Source organism: Macaca thibetana, chromosome 9 (assembly GCF_024542745.1).
Source record: "Macaca thibetana thibetana isolate TM-01 chromosome 9, ASM2454274v1, whole genome shotgun sequence".
In the NCBI taxonomy this organism is placed as follows: Eukaryota; Metazoa; Chordata; class Mammalia; order Primates; family Cercopithecidae; genus Macaca; species Macaca thibetana.
In genome coordinates, this window is record NC_065586.1 from 121080096 (window position 1) to 121095162 (window position 15067).

General features: G+C 52.5%; 2 protein-coding genes across 9 annotated transcripts in view; both read right to left on the reverse strand.

Annotated features, from left to right (window-relative positions):
- The window catches only part of EEF1AKMT2 (EEF1A lysine methyltransferase 2), a 331933-nt gene that overhangs the window by 264043 nt on the left and 52823 nt on the right, over positions 1 to 15067 (reverse strand). The gene's annotated exons all lie outside the window — the stretch shown is intronic.
- Positions 1 to 15067, reverse strand: part of CTBP2 (C-terminal binding protein 2) — a 173287-nt gene that overhangs the window by 22018 nt on the left and 136202 nt on the right. Inside the window, exon 1 of one of the 8 annotated variants that reach the window (XM_050803754.1) lies at positions 13019 to 14039. The exons of the other annotated variants lie outside the window; for them this stretch is intronic. Within the exon in view, the coding sequence (XP_050659711.1) occupies positions 13019 to 13088 (70 nt within the window). The 5' untranslated portion in view covers positions 13089 to 14039. Of the gene's footprint in view, positions 1 to 13018; positions 14040 to 15067 lie in introns of those variants that run through there. 8 annotated transcript variants of the gene reach the window in all.

Sequence of the window (15067 nt, forward strand, 5' to 3'; positions counted from 1 at the left end):
ACAGAGTGAGGAGAGAATGAGAGAGCAGCGTGGTATAAAGTGAGTGCTGGGGAATTTAAAGAATGAAGTACACCTTCTCAAGTTAGAAACTGGTGATGAGCCGGGCGCGGTGGCTCAAGCCTGTAATCCCAGCACTTTGGGAGGCTGAGACGGGCGGATCACGAGGTCAGGAGATCGAGACCATCCTGGCTAACACGGTGAAACCCCGTCTCTACTAAAAAATACAAAAAAAAACTAGCCGGGCGAGGTGGCGGGCGCCTGTAGTCCCGGCTACTCGGGAGGCTGAGGCAGGAGAATGGAGGGAACCTGGGAGGCGGAGCTTGCAGTGAGCTGAGATCCGGCCACAGCACTCCAGCCTGGGTGACAGAGCGAGACTCCGTCTCAAAAAAAAAAAAAAAAAAAAAAAAAGAAACTGGTGATGGCTGTGCCGTCACTGTGTACATCCTTAGCAGCTATAGGGATTATCCATATTTTCTCCAGTGAGGTACAATCAGGTAGGAAAAAGCTCGCAATCTGCTGCATATTCAGCCAGCGCACTCCTCACACTGAGAACACCAGGATCTTAGTCTTCCAAAGTTGGGCTCTTACTTGCGAACAATTTAAAAGGGTTTATGGCAAAGGGTTCATGTGAATTATCCCTCAAGTTCCCCCCGCCTTTCTGTAAGGAGGAAAAGACTGAGTGTTGGGAAATCCAGCTTCACCAGGGCCTCTGAGCACCCAGGGGCTGTGCTGTTTAGGGTGCCCCACAGCAAGTGGGCTCCCCAGAAGGCTGGAGGTGCCCCGTGGGGAACCTAGCTTTAAACTCCTCCTCGGCTTCTGAGTTTGGCATTCTCTGCAAAGTCAGCTGGAGGTTTGGTGAAGAAATGGCCACAGGAACACCTTGATAAATAGATTTGCTTCTTAAATAAAACATGTATCTGAATGAGTCACAATGTGACATGTGAGAGGCTCCCAGGTAATCTCCCTTGTAGCTCAGGTGACAGCTGGACACAGAGCTGGCGAGGCAGGAGGCTCCAGGTACCCCTGTCTTTATCCAGCCAGTCAGGTGCAGTCTGCTGCTCCCCAGAGCCTGGGCCATGTTCTCTGGCCCCCAAAAGCTTTCTGGGTGATCATGTTAATAACCAGGAGTATGTGTGGTATCTTCCACGGTTGGAAAGAGATGTCTAGAACCACACTATCAAGTTCAGAAAAAAACACAAAATACAAACCCCCTGAAAACAAAGCTCGTCTACAACCCTAGAAAGACAAGCACGTGCAGCCACTTCGACAGGTTCCTCGGCGATCCCGGGGAAGCTGCAGCCCGCACCCCGCGGTGTCCGCGCCATGCTGAACAGAGGAGCGCCATGCTGAACAGAGGAGCGCCATGCTGAACAGAGGAGCGCCATGCTGAACAGAGGAGCACGGGGCCCTGAACACAGGAAAGTGACAGGTATTTTCTCGTTTTGTAACACAGCTTAAAATAAAAAAACCAAGAGTGACGTTAGGTGCTTGAGAGCGTTTTTAAGCACTGGTAGCTTTTTGGAAGCCCAGACACTGTCCTGTTGGCTGACTGTGGTGTTGAGTGTTCGGGCTCCGTCACCTTCACCTATCCCTGGGAGCAGCTCACGTTCTGGGGTGAATTTTTGCCCTGAGGAAGCAGGTGCCAGCCACCCGGGGCAGATCCAACAACCCCACCCAGCCCGTGTGAACGCAGACACTGCTGACTCGCTGGGCCTGAAACATCCGTAAAGGGACATCACCAAAAACGGTGCCTTAGAAGGCATTCCCACAGCGAAGCAGCCAAGGACGTGAGGCTCTGCTTCTATTTTTGGTGAGACGCGCTACGTGTGCGAGATTTCCCCAGTGTCCCAGCCTCACATGGGTGGTCCCTGGGCTCTAGGAGGGAGGACAGGATGTGGGGATAGAAGCTGGCGCAACAGCCAAGCTGGAGGAGCAAGGAGTGAGGATTCTGGCTTCCCACTGGGTGAGGCTCTGCAACATACCCTCCTGCTTCCCAACACGGGGACGGTCCCTGCAGGGACGGGCAGTCAGGATCTTATGCACAGGATGGGGACACTCTCAGCCACCACTCTGGAGGGGAACACACATCATCTGAGTCCCCTTTCCAATAAACAGTTCCGGTGGAATCTTCCAGGACTACTTGTTCTCTTCCTGCCGGCACGCCAAGGTCAGATGTGCCCTTGGGTCAGACCCCCACCTGCCTGTGCCTCTGCACACCCCGCTCATGTGGCTGCTCCTCCAAGCCTCTGTGGAAGAGATGAGCCTCAGGGCATCACCAAAGACTAAATTGTTTTTCTTCCTTTGAGATGGAGTCTCACTCTATTGCCCAGGCTGGAGTGCGGTGGCGCGATCTCGGCTCACTGCAACCTCCGCCTCCTGGGCTCAAGTGATTCTCCTGCCTCAGCCTCCCAGACAGGGTTTCACCACGTTGGCCAGGTAGGTCTCAAACTCCTGAACTCAGGTGGTCCGCATGCCTCGGCCTCCCAAAGTGCTGGGATTACAGGCGCAAGCCACCGCGCCCGGCCAAAAGACTAAATTTTAAGAAGCGCAAACCTTCCAAGGACAAAAAGGGGCTCCCCTGGGACTATCTGTTCACTCTGGTGAACTCACTCGTCAAAGCCAGGACCACCTAACTCACTCCCGCCCGGGAGCTGCCCACCTCGCCTCTCCGAGCTGCTGGCCAGCAGCAAAGAATGCTATGACTATGACGAGGGCTGTGAGGTCAGCGATGGGCCTTCTGTCCCAAGGGTGGCAGCTGCCAGCATGTGGTTCCAGCCCACTGCTCTTGCACAGTGAGATTCTCAATTCAAGGGCCCAAGCTCCGAGTTGTGAGGTGGTCTGGAGCCTGTTGGAAAGACCACCGAGAATGCCCACCGTCTGCTCCGTCTCACCTGTAATGAAAATCGGCTGCCTGTAGCCAAAGGGCCGCCTGGGACACCCCCACTTCACATACCCTGTGTGGGCAGGTGCATTCTGTGCCACAGCAGTTAGACACACACCAGACTTTCCCAGGATGTGCCTGGAAGCTGGGGAAATACCTGGAAATGCCTGAAGCTGTAAAATACAAGTCTGGAGTCTGGTGCCTGGCCCATTGCCGTCAGCCTCTTTTCCTCAATTGGTTTTCAATACTTTATTGCAGCAATAAAATCACCTATGCACCCAAGAAGGCAAACACACGAGGAGTCGAGTTTCAGGTAATAAAGGGATGGTAAACAGTCAGCTCTTTATACCATACGCTGGGCATCATGACGGTGGAATAGAGCCTGTCCCATTTAGAAAGATGGTCACGGTCACTTCTGTTGCACCCTGCAGACAACCCTGTGCCATAGACGCTGCCATTTCCCCAGCAGGTAATGGAGACTGAGAGGTGGGCGGAACTTGCCCAGGGTCACACAGCGAGTAAGGGATGGAGTCAGGACTCAAACTCAGGCCTGACACCCGAGACCAAGCATGCCACCCCAGCGCCCACCACACTGCAAACCACCTGTTGGATTGGTTCAACTCAACAAGCTCTGGACACCAGATAGACAGACATCATCAGGCCTGGCCCTCGGAAACAGACGGGTGATCTTGCCTCGGCAGGCTGAGGTAGGTCTTAAAGTTCTCTCTTTTACTGCGGGAATGTGATTGTTTTATCTATCAACCAGGCACACAAAATCAAGAACCAAGGGCCTGCGGCTCTTCACATGAGGCATGCGCTGTTTCCCTCCGGGTGTCTCTCTGGATCTTGCAGCCTAAGAGGCATCATTGTGGTAACTGTCATCAGAACCGCGGAGAACAGAAGGACGCATCCAAGCAAGTCCAAGATGCCACAGGATAGCAACTTGTGTGTGCTGGCCCCACTCCCCAAGCCGGATGCAGGGACACATGGTCCTTGTCACAGTGTCCTACTGCCCCAGCAGGCATTCACGGCCCTGGTGATAAGAAACCTTGTCCTAACCTGGACAACATAGTGAAATCCCATCTCTACAAAATTTACTGGGCGTGGTGCCACATGCCTGTAGTCCCAGCTACTTGGGAGGCTGAGGCAGGAGGATCCCTTGAGCCCAGGAGTTCAAGGCTGCAGTGAGCTATGAGTGTGTGACTGCACTCCAGCCTGGGTGACAGAGTGAGACTCAGCTCTAAAAATTAATTGAAAAAACAAACACCTGGTCCAAGAAATGGATCTATGTCAGCTTGGCCCTCAACACTGGCCTCTAAGAGGGTTAATGCGAGATTCAATGCACACGAGGTTGACCTTCCTTACAGGAAGCAACCTCTCGGGGGCCTCCCTGGCAAGTGGCCCAAACGCTCTGTGCCTCAGATGCCTGACCCCGTGGGCCTCTGGCCAGGCAGGGCTTGCCGAGATGGGAACACCAGGCCTCCAGAAAGCACTAACTTGGAAGGAAGCCCTTCCCCTAAAGTCTCGGGAAGAATGAGCTTGGGGAGCTGAGTTTCACCCAGTTCTGAGTTGTGGTGCCTAAGACCAGTGACCACGGCTGCTCAGAATCCAGGCTCTCTCTCTGAGCCACCAGCAGCCGCTCTGCCGGGTAGGGACACCCTTCTGTCCTTTTCAGTAGTAACTGGAGAGAAGGGCCAATCATCAGGTCTCACCCCCAAGAGAATAAAAACCAAGAAAAGTGAGCGTTCGTCAACCCAAGCTCCCCATACCAGGCAGTTTTCCTAGAAGATACTCTGCGGCGTGGAGGGTGTTTACCAGCTACCATATATCTATTTCCTTGGGTAGAGAAAAAAAATGTGCTCCACATCCCTTGACAGACGGTCTGAGTGACCAGAGCCCGAGGGAGCTTCATAGAGCAGCGCGGGGGAAACTTCCGTGGTCAATCCCGCTGTGATTGTTCGGAGACTCACTTCCCAGGCAGCGGATTCATGGTGCTAGACAACCAGCCAGCGAGGTGAGACACCCTGCTTGCCAGGAAGTGACCAACACAAAAGAAAGAACTACTCATCCCTGCCCAAGCAAGGCCATTAGCTTCTCTTCGAGTCCTGCATTGTCCCCAGAAGAGCCATGGCCCAGATGGAAAAGCAGCATTGCTGGTTTTCATATCAAGGCAAAAATCAGTGGCAACCCCACAGGCCACAAGCAGGAAACGCGACATCTGTTCTTGAAACGGAGCCTTTGCTGTGCGGTCCGTGGTGTGGCCCGGCCATCCTCCCCTGCCCTGCTGGGGCCACAGCCGGGCTCCCTGGGTCCCCAAAGCACTTCCAAGAAGGCGCCTTGCCCGCCCGCTGCGTGGGCACTGCTGGTGGAGGTGTTGGGTGAACAGTTCTCAAGTTCTAAAAATGTGCCCCTGACAACAACAGAAGGGGATGTTTGAGAAAAATAAGAGAAAATAGAGATGAGAAAAGAACGAATGGTTGCCAGAGGAATCTAGCCGAGAGGCCAGCTGCTGCACGCTTCCTCACCGGCCACACTCGAGGCTGGGTGCTGGGCTGGTGGCGTGTCCAGTGTGGGCACGCACAAGGCTGGGTGAGATTCTGCAGAAATCTAAAAAGGCCACAGGCAACCCAAGATGGCACGGGACGGTCCAGCCTGACTTCTCACTGTGTGGAAGTTTGACAGCGCCTACTGTGCGCTGGGTACCAGGGTCCCTGCACCTCACAAAAGGGCTCTAAGCACCACCCGGGGTGACAGGGGGAAGTGGACGGTCAGAGTGCAGCGAGGTCGGGTCCCGATCAGGCTGAGGAAGGCCATGAGGCCGCGCCCGCCCTTCCCAGTGCCCCAAGGGACTTTCCCTCCAAGGTACAGGAAGTAGCAGCAACCAAGAGGGCAAATGCCTTGGATGTTCCATAAACCCACAGCAAGCCGAGCGCCACCGCCAAGTTCCAGGGGTCACCATCAAGTCCTGCCCGAGGGGACGGCTGCCCGTGAGTGCCGGGACCAGGAGCCCTCTGGATGGCTGCCCCGGCCGCTGGCTTCTCCCTTGGAATCGGATGGACCAATCCCACCAGTGCCCCAGAGAAATGAACAACACGTCCTCTGGCAAAAGGACCCTGAGTAGCCCGTAGCCTGGCAGTGCCAGTCTTAATTTTCTCACCATATTTCTCAGGCTGAATGTCCACAAAAGCAAAATAACACCCTCCTCCTTAGCTATGGCAGCCAAGGCTGAGACAGGAGAGGGAGAAGCCTCACGCTCACAGCACACTCTTGTTTTGCGAGTGGTCCTAAAACCCAAGAGGAAAGAGATCAGCAAGGACTGCTGTCCGGCAGGCCAGGGGCCAAGAGCGCTGTGCCCAGGCCCAGCTCACAGCCAGGAAGTGAACATTCTCAGCACAACAGCTGGCTGGACGCCGCCTCCATTCTTCTTTCTTCTCTTTTTCTTAAAATCTAATAACTTCTACAGCATCCTAGGCTCAGAGCCCAGTTTACAGGAAAACACTAGAACCCATCACAAAGGCATATTTATTCCTTCATATACAAAGCATCTAATAGGCAAATCCCCAGTGGGGAAATGTGTTGGGTTGAGAGGTCAGAGGTCAGCTCTAAGCACTGTGGATGGAAGGGGAATGGACTGGCCTGCGCTGGGCGGTTGGTGCCATCATTCAGCTCCGCAGGCAGAGCTTCCTTCCACCACGAAAAATCCCTGAATGCAATCCCTTAATGAGGCTGGGTCAGAAGAGGAGGTGGGAACCCCGAGGGAAGTCAGTGCCAAAGAACAGCTGACTGCACCAGCCAAGTGCAAGAAGAGCTTAACAGCTTCAACTAGGATGAGGCCCTGGTGAAATTCGAAGGTGACACACAGGAGGCTGTCGACGGGCAGCGGAGGAAGGTGGTGAGGAGCAGGGAGGTAATGCCAGAAAGAAACCGCAAACTAGCGCTGATGCCGCTTCTTTGGAGAGGCAATAAAGGCAGGAGAAACTCACCTCTGCTTCTGAGCAACGGGTTCATCGGTCCCATCTTACACAGTGTGATTCTTCTACGTGATCAGTTTCCCTCTTTCTTTGCTAGGAAGCTCAGAGCAGAATTCCCATCTATCCTTGTGTACAGGACTGCAGGGGACGCTGTGTTCTGGTCCCACCACCCTCCCTCACCTTTTCCTACATTTACTTTTCCATTTATTAAAACTTTACCGTTGTGTGTGTTACAGCCATTCCCAAGAGCTAGCTTAAATCCTCTTAGGTCCAAAGAACATTTTACATTCCATTTAATCACACAGAAGAATGGCATTTGCTCTTCACTGGGAGAATTAATTCCCTGAACTCTCCCAGGCAGCAGCATGATCCAGGAGAAGGAGTTTGGCTCTGCAGTCAGAGCAGCTCGGATGCAGGTGTGGTCTTGAGGGCAGCAGCTAGAGCCAGGCAAGCACCAGCAGGTGCGCGTGGAGCCAGCTGGGGGCCCTGAGCTTGCCGTGCACACAGCTCTGGTGTGAAGCAGTTCTCAGAGCCCTGGGGGCAGGTGGGGTGGGCACCATCACCCCAATGTTACCCATGGGAAGCGAGCCTCAGAGCCCATCATGACTCCTGCTCCAGAGCCTGTCATGACTCTTGCTCCAGAGCCCAGCCACTTTGTCCTGTTTCCTCTTGCTGACACAGACCTTGGCTTCCAGCTCGGACTGGTGACTCCTCCCCAAGTGTATACCATTGTTGACTTCCCCTTGCTGTGGTAAGGCACTGTGCCTGGGGATCATCATGGCATGGGCCACATCCTGCTGTAGGACTCAGGGTAGGGGGTGGACCTCTCTGCGCCTGTCAGAGGAAGAATGTCCAGAGTTTTCCTGGGATTTCAGATGGGGGATCATCCTTGTCAAATGCTCCACAATAGGCCAGGTGCAGTGGCTCACACCTGTAATCCCAACACTTTGGGAGGCTGAGACAGGGGAATCACCTGAGGTTAGGAGTTTGAGACCAGCCTGGCCAACATGGAGAAATCCCATCTCTACTAATATAAAAATCAACCGGGTGTGGTAGTGAGCACCTGTGGGCTCAGCTACTCGGGAGGCTGAGGTTGCAGTGAGCGGAGATTGCTCTATTGCACTCTAGCCTGGGTGACAGAGCAAGACTGTCTAATAAAAAAAAAACAAAAAAACAAACAAAAAAAGCTCTACAATAGTGACAAATCCTAATATTTACTGAACTCAGTCAGGGCCCTAGATTCTCTCAAGGCTGGTTTCCCCTACCTTGGCCCTGGCAAAGGGGCAAGAGGCACATTCCATGGGCCACCTGGGTAGGTGCACCCCACCAGTCCTGAGGAGGCACCATGTTCATATCTAGCTGGTATTGCGGACGTGCTCCCCGCCAACCCCACTGGTACCCCACACAACTGCATTTGGAGACCAGGAATCAGGGTTCCTACTCTTGCCCCTTCTGGTGGAACACACCCAGGGTACTAACTCAGCCACAGTCTTCTCCCTCAAATGGTCACACAGCTGCCCCATGTACCAATGACATTTGCAAACCCTCCTGGGATGAGTTCTCCAAGGGGCTGCTCACCCTCTCGATGGGGACAGGTGTTTCTAGGTTGGATTTTTTGCTCTCCTAACAATTTGGCAAAAGCTGTTTTATTCACATGCTGAAAGCTGCTGTTGGGCTAAATTTAACTACAGTGTACCTTCCTGTTCCTTCAGCAGTTCCTCCCTCCCACTGGAGGGGGCAAGAAAAGTGAACGGAGGCTAGTTTTTTTTATCCTTTATGTAAAAAACAACTAGAAAGCCCTTTGTTGAAGCCAGCCTCAGAGTGGGGAACACACACCTGACAACAGCACGTTTAATTACACTCGTTTCTACATCGCTAACATGGGCTAATTAGTTATGGATTAAAAAAACAAAACAAAACAAAACAAAAACCCTCTCCCACGTATGAGCAAGGAATCTGTGAAAAAGCTTTAGAATTCTTGCTTCATATGCTCTTAGGGGTAAATACATTTGTGCCAAACACCTGAAAAGCTTTCCTGTTAATATATGTTGACTTTCTCACTTAAAAAAAAAAATACGTCTCTCTTCCTTAGAATGTTAGTTTCCAAATGTAAGAAGTCTGGTGTGAAGCTCTACTTTTGCTCTAACCAGCCCAGCTCTCCACAGCTCAGCTTCTGCAAAGCACAAAGCAAACACTGGGACAACTGGCTGAATGGGACCCCTACCTCACACCATATGCAGAACTTTACTCAAAGTAGATCAAGACCTCAATGTCAGAGCTGAAACTGTAACATTCCTGGAGGAAAACATAAGAGTGTATCTTCATGACCCTCGATTAAGCAATGGTTTCTTAGATGTGACACCAATGGCATAAGCAAAGTAAATACATAAGACTCCGAATTAAAATTTTTATGCTTCAAGGACACTATCAAGAAACTGAAAAAAACAACCACAGAACGGGGGAGAAATATTTCCAAACTGTGTGCCTGACACCAAAAAGCCTGGGCCCCATGACCCAGGAATTCTGACCCTCAACTCAAGCACTGAGGTTGACAGAGCTGAAATGTGACTTGTGGAGCCCCAGGATGGACACCAGACACTCAAGAGCAAAGACCACATTTGAAAGTAGAGTTAAAGCAAAATAGCGTAGGGGACTGTTGGTTCTTTTTATGGCCAGGTGAAAATGGGGCCACTCACCTGGTCTGTGGAATCTGCTCAGGTACTTATGCCCTTGGCTCTGCAAACCTTCCAGGAAAATATGAACTGTACCTCGGCCAAGATCAACAGCTTTTAAAGATTCAGAGGAGCAATAATCCCTGGAGGGGTTTAGGAGGCCCTGAGCTTGGCAATGCACAGAGCTCCAGGTGTGATGTGGTTCTCAGAGCACTCAGTGGGGGCAGGGGGGATGGTGTGGGGACCGCACAGTCACACAAAACTATTATCTAGAAACCGAAGCTATGACCCCATGACCTGCTTCCTAGAAAGCAGAGGGTCCCCTGGTCAAGATCTCCCTACTCCATGTGGAACTGTTTTCGAAACCAGAAGATGGAACGCCCCTATAGACATGAGGAGGCCAGTCAACGCGGGCCCTGTGGAGACATACAGAAGAGGGTCTGGTGACTGGAATGCGGGCAGAGCTGGCCACGGTCCCAGCAGCAGTCTTGGCTGACACGGTCTGCCATGAAAACATGGGTCAATTCCTTCAAACTAACAGCAAGCGCCGACCTCACTCACCACCTGCTCTGAGTCCTGCACCATGCCCAGCAGAAATCGTTTGTCGACCTCTTCCCCCTTGGAGCCCTCCAGATGCGGCCAGGAGCCCAGCCTGTTAGGCAGAAGGCCTGAGACTTGCAACCCCAGTCAGCTGATGCCAAGCACCCACGTTACTCTCTGGCCAGACTCCTGGTCCAATCACCCACATACCAGCGCGGAGGACACACTCTGTGCAATGTGGGCTTATAGAAAATGCCCAGATACCCACTTTTGAAAAAAGACTCACTAAGCTTTAACAAGACAGAGGCCTAGGACAGCAGCCTTTGCACCAAACTGAGGACCACAGCGGGGCTGTCTAGTTGTATGGGTGTGGTTCACCCCATGTCCTCCATGGACAGAATGAAATCCACACCCAAGGGGTCAGAGGAAGTGCTGTGAAGGAGGCAGAGCTGGGGGACAAGTTTGGCCCCCGAGACCCCAAGGACCTCAGCAGTCCTGTGTGAGAAGAGGCCAAGGGTCAACCACAACAAGAAAAGCACCATTCCCTGCTGAGGCCAGGCAGCTCCAACCTCAACATGCAAGCACTCTCTTCCTTCTCTGCTCACTGCTCTCCCAGAAGCACAGGAAGCAGGTTCAAGACCTACCCCCTTTGACAGACATAGAAGTAGAAGCACAGAGAACTCAACACACTTGCCCAAACACAAAGCAGGTGGCACTCCTCCGGGACATGCATTCAACTACTTTATGCTCCTGGGCTGAAATCATATTCCTGGGGTCCACAGCACGTCCAGGAGCCTGAAAGGGGACCAAGAAACCCAGTCTCAGCCTAGCAGAATGAGCTCCATGAACAAAGGGCGAGGCCAGGTTCAGGCACTCACAGAGTTCAGTCTGGTAAGGGGGGCACACCAAGATGCGAATACTTCAGGGCAGCAACGGGAGGGAGGGACGATCACTGATGCTCTGCAAAGAAGGCAGAGGGTGATCTGGCAAGTTCACAAGAAGGGCTGGGAGGCTCAGGAGGTCAAGCATCAGCCACAACCAGGGCCTCAGAGGCACAGAGGCCAGTAGCAGCTGACTTGCCCAGGGGCACCCTGAATGCAGAGAACACCGGGCCATGAAACCCAATGACTGATCAAGTACAAAAGCCAAAGGGAAGACCCGCAGAGCTCACTGATGTCGGGTGTGTTCACTGTTTTGCTAGAAAAGGCTGAGCTGTCAGCACCTGGGAACCGTTCAGCTCCTCTTGGATTTGGAAGGGAGGCTGTGCCGAGGTTCTGGCTCTACCAGGCCGGGGTGGGGCAGAATCCTGGCTATGTGGCTCCATAATGTTGTAATGTTTTGACTATGCAGGTATAGATTACTTTGCAAGAAAAGAGATGCCACAGGGAGTCTCAAAACACCAGTCAGGCCCTTAGCTGCCCTTGCACATGACAGCTCACGCACACACTTCCACCTGCCCCACGCCAGCCTGGGCGGTGTCCTCTCCCCTGGCCCCAGTCTGGCTGCGGTGCTGAGCTCCGCCCTCCTCCTGCATCCCTGCCGGTGCACACACATGCGCTGTAGGGATGCTCTTCCAAGCACAGGAGTGGCCAGGCAGCCCTGGAGCTCCAGGTGCTCCACAGGCCCCATCCTGGTCCCTGCTATTCATAGTCACAGTAACTGTCCTTTTATTAATTGCCTTTCCTGGCCCCCAGACCAGAAAGCACCTGAACACAAGCCTTGGGTCTTGCCCACCTGGGAGCCCCAAACATCCAGTCACAGGCCTGGCACATAGCAGGGGAGAGGTCAATGAGGAAGGACGGACGGACGGACGGACGGAAGGAAGGACGGACGGACGGACGGAAGGAAGGAAGGAAGGAAGGACGGACGGACGGAAGGAAGGAAGGAAGGAAGGAAGGAACAGCAGGTGACAGGTCAGTAAGGACGGAAGGAGTGAACAAGCCCCCGAGCTCACGCTGGGCCCTGCCCAGGGCAGTGGTCTGTGTCTGGGACTCGGGGATCCTGGGGGCAGCCAGAAAGAGGTTTCCTGGCTCCCTTACAACTCTCCCTGGCTGGACCGCATGGCCAGCACACAGGAAGGGCTGCACTCATCCCTCTGCTGGTCTGCAGGGCCAGCCTGGGGTCACAGCCCCTGGACTTCGCCCCCAAATGTCCTTGTGCTCTGACACAGGGGAAGCCAGTCGAAGGTTTAAGGGTCAAGACCCTCAAGAGCAGTGTGTCCTCTGCCCCAGCACAGATCTCAAGGTGCAGAGGGAGCCTCAACAAGAGGCAAGGCTGCATGAGGACTCAGTAGCAGGGGTGCGGGCCGATGGGGGAGACCCTCTATGCAGATAGGGCTAAAATTATTGATGGGGGTGCTTTCTACCCAGGAGACCAGAGTTCACACCTCCAGTTGCTGGAAACCAAGGCCACACCAAAAGAAGCCATGCGAGTGACCAGCTCTGGTGACAGATAACTGTCACAACCATCAGCCTCAACAGCCCCTTCACACAGACCACACGCTCCTCCCCCGATCCTGAAGAGTCTTCAGGCAGTGACCTTAGCAACTAGACAGGGGTCACGTGTGCCCCATTAATCCAGTTGCATCAAGAAAAATAACTGGAAGAAAATGGAAAAAGCTCAGAAAGATCTTTTTGTGGCTCTTTGGGATGGGACTGCGTTTCTCACATCTGAAACTCTGCCCCCAGGGTGTGTCCTGAGCTGAGCCCTGTGCAGGTTGCAGGCTTGGCTGTATTTTGTGAAGACAAAGGTATGAAAATGGCCGCAGCCCCATTCGTTGTTTCTGATGCTCCCCGCTGCATCTGGTGCTGGCAGGGCTCGGGTGATAGCACGTGACACGGGGAGACTGCTGGCTCGCAGCCACCGCCGGAGGGCTCCACGACTCGTGCCATAGCCGGCCAGGTCAGCCTGAGAGCGACAGCTGACCCCACCACCCGCCAGGTGCTGCCACTCACGTGAGCCTGAGGAGCCCCCATTTGTCCATGTCACCGGGGCTGGTGGGCCGCATTGGGGTCCCCGCGGCATATGCCCTCCTCACATTGTCACTCTGGACTGCCTGGTCAGCGGACTGGACTAGAAAAAGGAGCCTATTGTGTGTATGCACAAAACCCACCAAGATAAGGCAGGTAGTTCATAGACTGAGAAAAAGTAAACATATGTTAAAAATAGCCAAAGCATACGAAAATAAAACAGATACTGAAAACAATCCCCAAACCCCAAACCACCTTATTGTAAATACGGCAACACTGCCTGTCCCGAAGGGAGGAAGAGAGTCAACTTCCAGAAGAGAGTTCCTTGTCCCTCCGATGGGATGCAAGCCCTCGAGTTAGGCAGCACCAGAACAAAGATGCGTTCATGCTGGTGGCGTCCCGAACGAGCAACACTGGATTTCCAGATAGCCGCGCGTCCTGGACCAGAGGCCACTGGGACTGCCCAACCTGTGCTTTCCTGAAACGTAAACATTATCCTCCACACACACACCATCTACTTTCCCTGCTAGCTCCGACAGATCCAGATCTGCCTGTGGATTCCACGGAAACTGCCACACAAAATGTACGGCCCTGTACACAGCTGAAGCACTACCAGAGACGCCAGCCCCTGCCCCCTTCCCGACAGGGTGTGGGGAGTAAAGCCACGATGAACATACGATAAGGAACGAGGAGGAAAACTGCAGCTATGGGGTGGATCACTGAACAGAGACATTTGATTTGCTGGCTGGCTTCTGCCTGCAGACTTCCCTGGCACTGGCTCGCTGCCACGCAAATTAAGTAAAAATCAATATCCTCCGGTCTGCAAAACATCGTGTTAACAATCACACTGCAAACAACTTACATAATACCCCTCACTCCATACCCAAATAACGGTGAATGTTTTCGTTAAAAGGCAAGTGTAAAATAAACAGGAAAAAGGAAAGAAAAGAAAAGAAGGCAATCTTACAGGTCCTCCTTCAGCAAAACCTTTCCACGACTTGGGTGAGGAGATAATCTTTCTGTGATTATGACCAAACCCTCCCGTCACTTAGCAACACATAATTAAGGAATATGTTTTCAGATCCGCTTTGCAAGCCCGGCCATTATCAGATGAAATTACTGGAGCAACAAATGTCATCGCCATGCAAATTAGTTGGTTGCAAAGAAAGAATGTTTGACTCAGAGAGCAGGCACAGGCCCTCGGAAAAATTATCTGACGTCCCTCCTGCCGCACATGTATTCGAGAAAGTCAAATAATGATGTGATCAGACTTGAAAAAATCCATGAGACAAAACCAGAATCTATACGACAAAACAGAAAATCAGGCCAGTTGCTCAGTCTCCACTTGGAAACAAAAAGCAAAATGCCTGGAGGTCACCTCTAGGAGGTAATATTAATAGCAGAAGGGCCACACAGCAATGGCAGAGACACTTAAGGGGGTCTCTGCAGGGCTGTGAGGTCCGGCGCCTTGGTCCCCGCCTACAGTTGCTTCAAGGCTATTTTCAAAAAGGTAGATCTTACTGTTTCATCCTGTTTTTCACAAGCTATTCAGGAAAAAAAAAAATCATTTGAAAAGGATTCTGTTTTCTGAATTATGTAGGGGAGGCAGGCGGGGAGGAAAGAAGTATGTCTGAAAGGAAGAAAACTGATTTACATTTTAAATTTTTGGTCAAGACTCTAGAGTTAAAATAAAAATTCTAAATGGTGTTCTGAGGACGCCCACCTAGGACTTCATCCACAATGTCCAAGGAAACACACGCCATAAATTACACCTGGCACACGTTGGGAAGAAAACCACCTACCATCAACTCTCCCTTTCCTGGACTTGGAAATATATTCTTCCCTTCAAGCAAGCGGAATTCCCAACTGTATTTTCTGATATGAGAGACTAAATCTGTTTTTGAAACAGAGAGTTCTGAGGGATTTCAACATCTTGCTTTGTTTAACCCACAAGTATGCAAACACACACATTTTCATCTCCACGGTGGGTAATCACTGCCTCCGATATGACGTGCGGACCCGTGAGAGGTACGT